The sequence below is a fragment of the Anser cygnoides genome, chromosome 2 (genome assembly GCF_040182565.1).
Source record: "Anser cygnoides isolate HZ-2024a breed goose chromosome 2, Taihu_goose_T2T_genome, whole genome shotgun sequence".
NCBI lineage: Eukaryota > Metazoa > Chordata > Aves > Anseriformes > Anatidae > Anser > Anser cygnoides.
In genome coordinates this window covers 154,131,501-154,143,961 of record NC_089874.1, presented here as the reverse complement: position 1 = coordinate 154,143,961, position 12,461 = coordinate 154,131,501, and the positions used below count along the sequence as shown (strand labels likewise).

The following is a 12,461-nucleotide window of genomic DNA, read 5'->3' as shown; positions in this document are numbered from 1 at the left end:
ATTCCTTTAAAATCAACACTACATTTAAAGTGCCCTTCCTATGGAAGGGAAAGTGGTGGTTTCTGTGTGGTCCCAGTGACTTGGCCAGGTCATATACATAGTTGGGGCAACTTAGACTGTAAGGAGGTTACACTACTTTACAGTGTAGGGTTTCTGTCTTGTTGGTGCATCCTTCTTTCACCCTTCATTTCACCCTACTGCTGAATGCCTCTACGTAAGTCGGCGATTCCTCTCTAAGCTTAATGCCAGGGATCGTGATGTGTGCCAGTGTCTCCAAAGTAAGCTCTAGATAACCTAATCAGATGAGAGGTCTTTGTTTGAGGTTGGAGATCGCTTCTCGTTTCACTGTATCTTGCCTTCGAGTCAGATCTGCTTTCTCAAGATTATCTTACATTGAATATAGAAATATTCTTGTAATTAAAGTATGTATATTGTTACATATGTATTACGTTTCTGTATTTTTCTGCCTTATGTTGCTCTGTTTTCTGTACCACAGTGAACATTAGATGCACATTTTAGTTTTCTAATGTACATCTATCCTATTTTTGCAAGTCGATTAAAAGAAATAAAAGACAACGCAGGAGAAGGAAGAGCCTCTTTTAGCAAGCTTTTATTAAAATGACAGTAGAGATGGCTATTCAAATTGCCATGTCTCCTGTTGTGTAACTTCCCTTATTAAGTTAAATATGTTCAGAGAACGTTTGTATCAATGAACATGACGTTGAAATTCAAAATTAACTCTAGCACTTCACACCTGAATTATACTTGAGATTAAAAAAAAAAATAAATATCTCCCCCTTTTGATCCCCCCACCCTCTTATAAAACCCCTCTTGGGTATTTTGTAAGTCATCTCTAGCCCAAGACCAAACATAGCAATTAGAAGTACAACGTTACGTGTTGCAAAACTTACTTCTGTTTTTGTAACCCACCTCTTTTTTTTTTTTTTAAATGTGTGTTGGAACTTGTCCTTATTTTCTGTACTGTTTCTGGACTTGTTATTTTCCCTCACTCCTGTTATTCTCCTACAGTGTCACCCTGCATTGTATGGGGTATGATAAGCATTAAATGGTGGAGTCTTCTAGCTGTTTTTTTTGGTGTAGCTATGAATTTCATAGTAAGTGCTGGTGATCACGAGTTTAACATGGCTTGAGATGAAGTCTTACTGAATCTGTCCTCATAGTCCTCTCCAATAGCAAAATCAAACAGCTGAGTCCCAGAATGCTGCAGTAGTTTTCAAGGATATGTTGTAATGGAAATACTATTTCCTTTTCTTTTTTTTTTTTTTTTTTGACCTAATGAAACTCTTGAAATCTGTAGTTAGGAATAAGTAGACAGAAACTGAAATATTATATATGACAATTGTTGTATTGTAATGCATTAATATACCTGTTTTTCTTCTCTCTCTGAATGCTGAAATGGAATATTGCAATCACGCATCAGTGTGTGCATTTATGTATTTCTTCAGGGGTGGGAGGCGAAGGAACATGGATTGTTTCTGCTCTAAAGTAAGGAAAAAGAAATACTGGCTGATACAATTTTATTTTCAAGAAAAAAAGTGGCTGCAGTAGGAGTAGTAACACTTCAGAACGGCTTGGTCTACCGCGAATAAGTATCTGGTGTCCTTCATATCTCTGCTGCTAGCTGATACCAGATATCAACAAATAATACTGATTCAAATTTAGAGCTGGCAGGGGTAAGCGTACTGTGCAATTTCAACACCACTGTGATGCTGGCGATGGCTGAATGAGTGAGTACTTTATTCATCCCTGAATGTCATTTTTGAGCTCCTGTAAAATTCATCAGATCTCTGTAGAACACTGAAGAATTTCTCTGCCTGAGAAGCTGGTAATAACCATAACTCACGCGTCCACATCCAGTTCCTCTTGCTTCCCTGGCTAGGTAATATCCGTGAGTTACTGGGATAACACTTTAAATACAACGCATGCTGCAAAATATTTTGTGGTTTGAAAAGAAGAAAGAAAAGAGCGAACAAAGAAGGAAAATATTTTGTGGTGTTTTAAGTGTGGTGGGGCAGCTGCAGGACTCTCCTCGTAGTGAAATTTACAGTCAAGTGTGGTGGGAGGGGAGCAACTGGGGACTTTCGTTTGTGCTTTTTTTCTTTCTCCAAGTCAAGTTACTAAGAATCGGATTACTTCCTTACAAATTCACGTCAGCTAGCATGTCTGTTCTTTGAAAGTGGTTTTGGGTTTGTGCTGTTTGCGTGCTATCTTCTATTTGGCTAGCTGACTTTTGAAAGACCTCGCCTCAACTGTTGGATGTTATCTCGCATATTTATTTTTTGATTGTTTTAGAAAATAATCTTATTCCGTTTTGGGCTGTTTTGAATTGTATTTAGTTACGCCTTTCATAAATATACTTTTTGGGTTAGGTTTTTTGAAAGAGAATTATACTTTATAGGTTTTTTTTTTTTCAAATGACAAGCATCTTCGATAAATTAAAGACTTTATATACTATTTCTACAGAACTGCATATTTGTGTACTGAAAAAAATACTTTGAGTATTATTTGGTAGCCAGTACTGATGCTTAAAACACTCAAAATACTCGCACACAGGCACTGCCACTGGACTTTGGAAAAAAAGTGTAAGGAGGGGTGTGTAAGAGCACAGAATGGGCTTCTATTTCTTAGATTAAAACCATCATTCCCTTTGTGCCTTTAAAGTTGCCCATGGCAGGGGAGTTGGAAGTGGATGGGCTTTGAGGTCCCTTCCAACCCAACCCACTCTGGTTCTTTGATTCACTGTTCTTGCTGGCTTAGGTTTGTAATTAGTAGTGATAAAGCCGACTGGTGTAATGAAGAGTTTGGATATTGCGAATGACAGTAGAAGTGCTATCATTAGTGCACGTTCAGAGGCACGTGGATGCTTGCGTAAAGGTAAGGATGTTTCTCACCCAGATGAGTTTATCCCCAGCAGGAGCTGTTTTAGAGCCTGTGCCTGGGGGAATGTTGTGCATCCGTCACTGGCTCTTCTCAGGCGTTGTCACTAGGAGAGGGCTTTTAGCATCTCCTACACAACAGTTAGAAAGTGAATCTCATCTGTCTCATCGTTGGATCTGGAAACACATGTCATAGTTCTGTTTTTCAGTTAACTCGAAAGATGCTTTATGCACACAATGAGCTGAACTCAAATATTAATATAGCTCAGCTGAGAACTTAAAGGACGGAGGTTCCCAAAATACTGTTACATATTCCCAAATGTGTCATAGCACGTACGAGATTAAAGATCAGCTTCATGCTCATTAGGAAAAACGTGCTGCTAATTTCATGTTGTCTAGAAGTAATCATACATGGATAGCAATTAGCAACTGACATTGTGCCCTTGTGGTAAAGGCATCTGGGTAGGAGTGTGTTTGCCTGGGGGACCCAAAGGGCAGCTGTCGAGACAAATTAAAATTTAGCTATTCTCAACTTTTCAGGGAGATTTTATAAGCCATCTCGACTATACTGCCATTTGAGTAATGTTGAAGAATAATTTAGTGACTGTTAGTCTCTAAAACAGCTGCAAAAACTGTGCAAGCGAGTTGTTCCTCTGCTGTGACCTTGGTAGCACGAAAGGGCCGATGGCTTTCCTTGTGTACCAGCCTGGAGAGGGGCTGCTGTTACACAGTGCAACGCGAGCAGCATGTGATGGGAGATAAGTTAGTAGGTGGGATGTCTGTAAAGCTTTGCATTACCCCCAAAAATATTTTCTGGAGATACATATTTCTTAAATTTGATTACTGATGCTCTTTTTATTAGTTTGTGGTTAAACACAACCTGGAAACTGTAAAACTTCAAGGCAATTTTTTTTTTTTTTTGAGAAGATTATCGTGGTCTTATTTTGGGAGTAGCTGGTAAATAATGGTGTACTAAATGATGATGGTGTTGGTTATTACAGAGAAAAAACACATCATCAAGCACTTATGTTTGGGTTTCTCTCATTTGGACCCTTTGGGCTTTTAAGTAATTCAGGACGAGTTGAAATACGCCGTTCTATATCCATCTTTTACCCAGAGGGATTAAGTGTCTCTAGAAAATTCTTAACTGCTCCCCTATTTTTGTCGTTTAGACATGTGCTGAGAGCAGCAATTGGAAACAGACAGCAAACTTGTGGTTGGCAGGGCCAGCACGAGCAGGGTGGAGAGGGAAGGACAGGAAAGGGTGGCCTGAATCGCTTCTCCACGTACAGAGCTAAGAGGGCTTCTACTGATGGGGTAGGTTACAGAAGGCCAGCACTTTACTTCCATCTTCTCTTTTGGTTATGTTTTGCTGCGGCAATCACCAGGGCTTGTTCTGTTGCTGTTCCAGTGGTATATAATACTTGTTAGCCTGCTCGGTCTGCATTTATTATCCATCCCACAAAGGCTGGATTTTGTTCTTAAGAATAAATTTAAAAATAATAATAAAAATTTGAAAATAAATTTTAAAAGGTAAATGCCTGTCCAACACCAGTAAGGTGCCTTTGCTCCGCTTGGTTGTGTGGCTATCCCCACTGGGACTTGAGCAGAGGGGGGAAACATTTCTAGTAGACATCATAAATGTCAGTCACTTCTGTGCCAGGGTTAAGCTGGTGAGCGAAAGACTTTGATGTCTCATAGTCCCTCGAAGCCAATGTATCACCCCATGTATTTCAGTGAAATAACTTAATGTCCTGTATCTGACGAAACGTGCATGTGACTACCAAGTGTTTATTATTCCCATTTGCATGTCTGACCTCAAATATTCTATACTTCACATGGATTACTTTATATATGAAATTAATTTCTTAAAATACGTGGAGGGTTGGGTTTTATGTGTTTTTTGTCAGAAATACACAGATCATGCATGCTTGGATGGCCTTCAGGCTTCCGTCATGGGTTTGTCTTGAGCAAAATACTGTAATTGTTTAAAACATTTCTGGTTTGGTATATTATTTTTGTGGGTGGGCTTTGGGCATGAAAATTTTTAGGGCTAACCTCCTAAATATTTAGTGAAATTCTAAACCTTTGGTACATAGATGAGCAGTTTGTTCCAGCTGGAAAATGTATTTTGTCTGGATTAAGTCTAATTGAAGATGATAATAACATTTGCTGATATATAAATGTGATTGTCAGTGTCTTGAGCCACTCAACTTTTTATTATTGTAAGGTTGAAACAAATCAGTTTTAGTCTTGTCTTCCAACCGTAAAGGTGCTCAAAGCACAGGAAACAACTGAGACTGGAGTTTTTATTAAATTTAATGGGAATAATGGGCCATAGCATCCTCTGCAAATGTCTGCCTCTAGGACAGCACTGATATCTGGAAGAGCTAAATTTTGCGTGTATATGAAATGCTTCTGTGATCAGTATCTGTGAGAGTGGTTTATACATCAGTCAAGAAAGGAAGATTTCTGTGTTGGTCAAACCATGTTTTCCTGCCTGTTAGGAGTAAGTAGCTTAAATAGTTGTAATTATGGTCTCTGATGTATAGACTGACATGCGTGTGCATACAAATACACACATCTGTATCTACACACATGCACACAAATGTGTGTTATGTACATATGTATATACAAGGGTGCTAAAAAGGTCCAAGCTTCTAAAGAAACAATTAGTGGTTTATCTAAATGCAACCTTGGCAGGTTTTGTACATCAGAGATAGAAATCCAGCATCTAGCACTACTTGTACTGCACAGTAGGGTAATTTCTGGTTTAATATTTAGCAGCTATTAAAATAGAACTTGGTCCAAAAATAAGCTATGCTTCATTCAGAAGGGATAAGGTTTTAAAGAGAGTCAAAAGCAGTGCCTGCGTGGACGCCTCAACCCAGGGGAGTGGAGGAAGATGAAACCTTGACAGGCCATATCTCATGGATCATGCATAGCAAACCTGCTGATATGAGGAGCAAGGAGCTTTCCTTGTTTAGTTTTATATAAGCAGATTGAAAGTGGAGTGTTTGTTGTTTTTTTTTTTTCCTTTTCACAAGCGTGTCTCAAGGCTTTTTATATGAATGCTGTGTTTGCATTATTTTTGAATAAAGATGGAGGTTGTCTCCAAGATGACCTGGTTTTGAGAATAAAGCATTATTCAACCAAAGAGGTAGTAAACCTGTGTTTGCAGGTGCCTTTAATAAATTATCTGTCTCTTCAGAATGCATAAAAGTATTCAGAGGGTAAGAAAATGTACTCCCAAGGAAGTTAAAAAGGCGTCCTGGGAGATGGTATCATAGCAATGAAGAAGGAAGTATTTTCCGGGAATGGGTGGTGATGAGGATGAGTTGAGGTATACAGAAGGTAGCCAGGAGCACGTCTGAATACCTGAAGATTTGTGTCAGAGAATTCCTTGGTTCTCTAAGACATGATACATTTCAATAATAAAAATGTACGTCACTTTTATGGGAACATTGTCATTTGTTTTTTTTCCAAATTGGGGAATAAAAATACCTAGTATTCTAAATCCTGCAGAAGAAAACGAACAGGTATTGCAAAAACATGCTTTCACGTAACTGGGGCAAGCAAGACTGTGTCTTCCTAGTTTAACATATTGCAAAGGTTATATTACTCGGGAATAAAAATGGAATCGAGCGTTGAGTGCAGCATACTGCCTCGGCAGCAGAATGCAGCTATAAATTATGAGCAAAAGGCTTCAAGAGGAATGTAATTTATTTAGAAAGAAAATGTCTGCATATTTTTATATATATATATATATATATATATGTATTTTAAATCAAAAACAAGCTAACAGGGTTTGTACACATAGAATCCTATGTAGCATTGAGTTCCATCTGTGGTAGGCATTTTTTGCCCTGATACATAGTTACAAGTGTGTGTGGATTTATTTTATTTAAAGAATTTTGGACTGTGACAAATTAGTTCATATAAAGCTTGTGTTTGCAAGTATAAAAATAAAAAAAATGAGCTGTGGTGTCATTCCGATTTTAGGTCTCTGGCTCCTTCAGGCAGTGGATGTCATCTCTGTATATGGCTTTGCTCAGTGACTGCTCTCAAATAATGAATGTTCCCTTTCCTCTTCCCTCCATATTAGTGACTAAACTTAATTGAATATCAAAGTCCAATTTGTGAGATTTTTCTAGCCTACTTGTTCTAATTTTTCCGGATTGATATCTTTATGAGCAAACTCCAAGAAAGATTCCACTTTGTTTTTGTTTTCTGGGTGCCCAGTTTGCTTCAGTATTAGAACATCACACTGAGTTTTATTTCTGAATCTCATCAACCTTAACGGTTGTCCTTCTCTAAAATATTGGTTTTGATTTTTGTATACTGCCCTGCGTTCAAACACTCAATAGACAAGTGAATCATACTGTCTTTCCTGCTAGTTGAAGATGGAGAAGAAGTTCAGTGGAAATGTCTGATAGTTACTGTCTGGCACAGCACGCAGACAGAAGCCAAAGCTTTTGACAGCTCTCGCAAAGGAATCTAAGAAGAATCGCCTGCTGTGCACTGGCTTGAAAAAGAACACAGAGTTCTTAATATTTTATTAAATGTAAAAATTTTAACTCTTACTTGGCTTGCATCTTGACAGAAAAAGCAAGCGTTGTATCGTGGAGCAGAAGAAATGATATCTGTAATTGTGAACGTTTGAGTTAGTTCTGATGCAAATGGATAATGGGTTAAACAGTATTAGAAAACATTTTCATGAACTCTGTGGTTCCAAATTTTCTAGTTTTATCAACAGTAGAAATGCTTTTGTGGTTAAGAATATGGTGGTTTTCAGTTGCGTGTTAAAGAACAGAAATTCTACTTTTTCTTCCAGATGTTCATGTATTGCTCAACTGTCATACACTTTGCTTGATTGAACTTGGGCCACCCTAAAAGAACTGAGATAGTTCAGCTGGTTTCTCTCTCGATTGGTTCATGCATACGCTGAAATTCTTATCGCTGTGAACCAGAGCCCTGGTGTGTGACCACCACCACCTCCAGTTCTCAGCGCGCCACTTGTCCTGGAGCTGCTGCCACGGTGTGGTGGTGGTGGTTGTTTGGTAGCATTGGTTTGGTTTTGAGATTCTTGATGCCCACTGCTGTGCACTTTAATCATCTCAGTTTGGACAGTGAAAACTTAGGAAGTTTTCAAGTTTTCATCCATACCATTGCTGGCGGTGACCCTCTCTGAGAAGTGCATCAAGCTGTGAGCGTGGCTGCCTTTCTGCGTGCTGAGGAACAAGTTCGGCATCAGTTCGCCACTCTTCAGATACCAGACCCCCAGGAGCTTCAGGCTTCCAGCTGTTTCCTCCAGTGGATCATGTTAGCTACCCAAGCAGCCCCGCCATGGGAAATCTGTGGTCTGCTCCAACTAACACATTAGCTGGGCTGCTATCCTGACAATAATTCTGAGTACAAGTTATCCAATTTTCAGTGACTTGAATGGGAATATTATATGGCAAACACTGCCAGCTTCATTAAAAAGTAAGATTATCGGTCTGACATCATTTATGGGAAATTAGCTATGATCTAAATGGGAAAAAATAGAAACGTTTATTTCCTATATGTTCTCCATGGATAGCAGGGACTTGTGTAAAACATGCTGTGCATGAGAATGTCCAAAGCTCACGCTTAAGTGCAACTAACTGGATCACTGCAAACAGTACCACTATCGAGCTGTAAGAGTCTTCATTCCACACGTCTAGACTAGTGTTTATTTTGATTTTATCTTTTTCTATATCATAACAGTTCGTTCTTGTTAACTTGATTTCTTATATCAGATTGCAAGAGGGTAAGGAAGTTATTTACAAAGAAGAAAATATCTAGAAATCTAACCTAAATTCATCATTATTGAGTAATGACCTCATCTTCCGGATTTTGAAACTCTTCGAAACTATGAGGGAATCCTGAAAATATATATTTGAATATTACTCCTGCAAATACTCTTTTTCATTGCTGTGCAAAATCAGATCTTAAGTCCTTTTATTTTTATTTGGTACTTTCATCTTCTATATTTATAAAAGTTGTGGGGTTTGGGGAAAGTGGTTTGTATGGTAGCTTGTGCAACTGGTATTTGTGAAAGTAATTGCTATAAATTATTTATAAGTGAATAAAAGGATTTTTCATGGATTTCTTTCACATTCCTCTTCTCCCTCCCCCCCTTACGTATACATACTTATATAAGAGAAAATATTTTGTGTCTGTAGGTGGAACAGGACTAACAGGGGCAACCTATGGAATCCACAAGCAACTTAGTTGTAGCAGAAACAATAGGATTATAGTAGAAGCTTCTAACTATTGGTTGTTTGGTGGTGGTGTTTTTTTTTGTGTGTTAAATATATTACATTTTGAATAAATGCTTTGTCCTATTGCAAAACTAAAATAGTTTTAAAATATTTTTTTCTTCTGGTTCTGTCACTGCTGCTCTATTCTGCCTTCAGACCATTTTCACATCAGTTCTTTAATTCAGCTTGAAGGGGCAGAATAACCTGAGACCTTCCTGCAGGCCGAATGTGTTGTATCGGCAATTTTTTTCCAGCCTGTGAAACTACACATTTTGTGTTTTTAAATGTTTTAGTGTATTCCTTTGATTAAGTAAATATATAAAGTTTCCTTATTTGTTGTTTTTACAGGCATTGGATCAAGACAGAACTGCACTACAGAAAGTAAAAAAATCTGTGAAAGCAATATATAATTCAGGCCAAGGTAAGACATTGTTTCCAGTTCTACATGAGAACTGAAGAATTTGATTCCAAGTTTGAAAAGTGTGTCTTGCAGTTTATTCTGTTTAAGTACATAGCATGTAGGATGCTTATCTGTTTACCAGTGTTGGGATTAAAATGTTTAAAAACTTTGCTTTCTTTGGTTTGATGTAAAATGAGAAGCAAAGTTTTCTCACATTCTTTCACCCTCATAGTCCTTCCTAAAGGCCTCTGGGAGAATTTCCATGAGGAAATTTTCCTGCTGCCTTAAAATTTCAAGCAGATTTCTTCGACTAGAGGAGCTATAGGGCATTGTCCTAAGCTAGTATCCTAGGTGGAATTTATAGAGCGCACCTCTAGGTGAAATAAGAAGGGTAACTCGTTAAAAGTTTTAGGAAAAAAAAATCTACAGCTAGATGTATTTTGTTCCTTCAGAATTTGCTCTCTCCTAGTAACACACAATAGAAATGGCATATTACTTTGCCTAAATAGTGGAGGCTTACCATTATTTTGCTTGTTTGCAGAAGCTGTTGATGTTGTATGAAAGCTATAGAAGTGACTTTGGTGGAAGGATAGGTGGCTGGAGTATGAATTGATCATTGGAGTCCAGTAACAAATGATGATCAAACAATTCAAAATACAAATCAGGTTTTAAAAATGTTTTAAATATCTTCTACCTCTATTTCTTTTAAGGTTTAAAAAAAAATGCCCCAAAAGAATATGATAGCAGAGCTGTACACCTTCCAGTAACCATCTGCTTGTGAATACTGGGGTTTAGTAAATCCCAGTTCCTGTCCCCCAGCAGTAATAATCGGTTTAGCAAGCATTTTCCTTTTGCAGAGACACTTCTTAGTGGCCTTAGTTTAAAACCAAGAAGACTGTTTCTGTGTTATTTTGGCAGAGTATTTTTTGTTGTCCCATTGACTCCAGTTTATGGATGTGCGTGACCTTTTAATGAATTGTAGGTTCTTCACACTTCTGCTAATCACTAGCGTTGTTCTACTTGCATCGTATTTTGATTAGGTTTTCTATAACTTCTGCTGCTGCTGAGTGTTTTTTTTTTCCTAATAGGATGTGAAGCCAGGTACAAAATGAGAATAGTACTTGATTAAATGTGTATTTACTTTCGTGCTTTTAAAAGTACTCAGATGTTCCAAGCTGCTCTTTCTATTTGAAAGTACCTATTTACTGAACTTTAAAGCTGCTGGACATCATCGAACATGTGACAAGTTTTCTGCAGGTTTTAAAATCTATAAATGTTACTGGGGATTTTTACCCATTGTTTGATTTGAGTTTTGTTATAAAAGTAATATTATTTTAAGTGCATGTAAGTAGGCCATGCTATGTTATGAATTTGTCACATCGAGTAGAAGTAATAGCAGGTTGGTTAATGGGTTCAGTTGGCTGTCTTGGTACTTGAACTGCAAATAATTTGGTAGCTGTTTTTCTCCTGTTTTTCTTTTCTTTTCTAAAAAGTATTGTTTTGAAAGTACAAGTTAGTGTTCTCTTTCTCCAAAAGAATTCATACTATACCTAGTACTCTAGCTCCCTCTTCAGAGTGCTGTTGTAATAGGCTACAGTATAATGTGAAAATGTGCACAGGAGGCAACTCATACAGTAATTGATAAACTAGGATTAGTAAGAGGAGGAAAAAAAAAGTGAAAGTGTTTATTATACATGTGGAAGCTTGTATAAATTGATATAAAAATATTGAGCTAATTAAACCTCAGTCTCCCTTTTCCTGCTTGTACAAAGAGAATAGCTAAGGCATCTATTTTATGCTTCTCTGGTGAAAGTGGATTTTGCTGATGTTTATCTTCATGTAAAGCATGCTAGAAAGAGCTGTGAAATGCATAGTCTTATATTGAACTCTCACATTGTTCGGGCAACAGTTAGCTGACTATTTTCATGAAGGAAGCCTCTATATTTTTGAGAACTTGAAATTGGAATTATTTAAAAACTGTATTGTTTGCTAGACCTTATCTAAACTTCTAGAGTAGGAAATGCTTTTTGCAGCTCCTGTGCTTCCTAATCTCCTTTGAGAACTCTAGCCAGACTGATGATGGATGGTTATTCAGTGGTAATACAGATTCTTCTCTCTTCAGATCAGTAAACCAATTCATACTCTACCAAAAGTCATAGCTAGAATTTTGGGGGGTTGTATTGGGGTGTGGGTGTTCCCGTTTAATTTTTTTTGTTTGTTTTTGCCTGAGATAACATTTGGATAATGCCATTTACACACTACAATGTCTCATACACAATTCTTCAGAAAACCCTGGCATTCCAGCTCTGTGGCGTGTTGGATTTTCTCTTCATTGCTGAATTACAAACCTCAAGGGACTCTCCTCTGTTACTAAGAGAATTTAAATGTCACCCAAAGATGTTTGCTTTTTGTGCTCATCCCTCCCCCATCTGTGAGATTTAGATTTGGAACTATGGCTGTGGAAATGAAATCATACCAGCACAGAAATGTGGAAATCCCTTAAAGATCCCATCCTATTTATTTATTTATTTATTTATTTATTTTCTGCCAGAAAGTACTGTTATGGAAAGTACTTTTTATGAAATCCAGAGATACAAATTGATACCTCATTCTCACCACTTCTTTCGTATACAGCTTGCTGTTTATTTCTGTCGTGATCCAGGGAATATGTAATAGGAACCTGTGTTACGTGACTGGTGCATGAACTAATGGCAAATCTGTTCTCACTAGCTTCTCCATAACATTTAGTCTGAAGTCTAAGAGCAGTAGATTGAAGTCAGTTTTGCTGTAGATTTTCAATAGTGTTTTTTTAATTATTACTAGTAGTTCTGTTTCTATAGTATGACTTCCAGATATAGTCAAAAGAATTTAAACAACAGA

At 37.5% G+C, this 12,461-nt stretch overlaps 1 protein-coding gene across 7 annotated transcripts in view; it reads left to right on the top strand.

Moving 5' to 3' along the window:
• ASAP1 (ArfGAP with SH3 domain, ankyrin repeat and PH domain 1) overlaps window positions 1–12,461 on the top strand; it is a 146,834-nt gene that overhangs the window by 63,531 nt on the left and 70,842 nt on the right. For all 7 annotated transcript variants that reach the window (XM_048048676.2, XM_066990742.1, XM_066990747.1 and 4 more), the window contains one exon: window positions 9,530–9,602. In XM_048048676.2, the coding sequence (XP_047904633.2) occupies window positions 9,530–9,602 (73 nt within the window). The remainder of the gene's footprint in view (window positions 1–9,529; window positions 9,603–12,461) is intronic.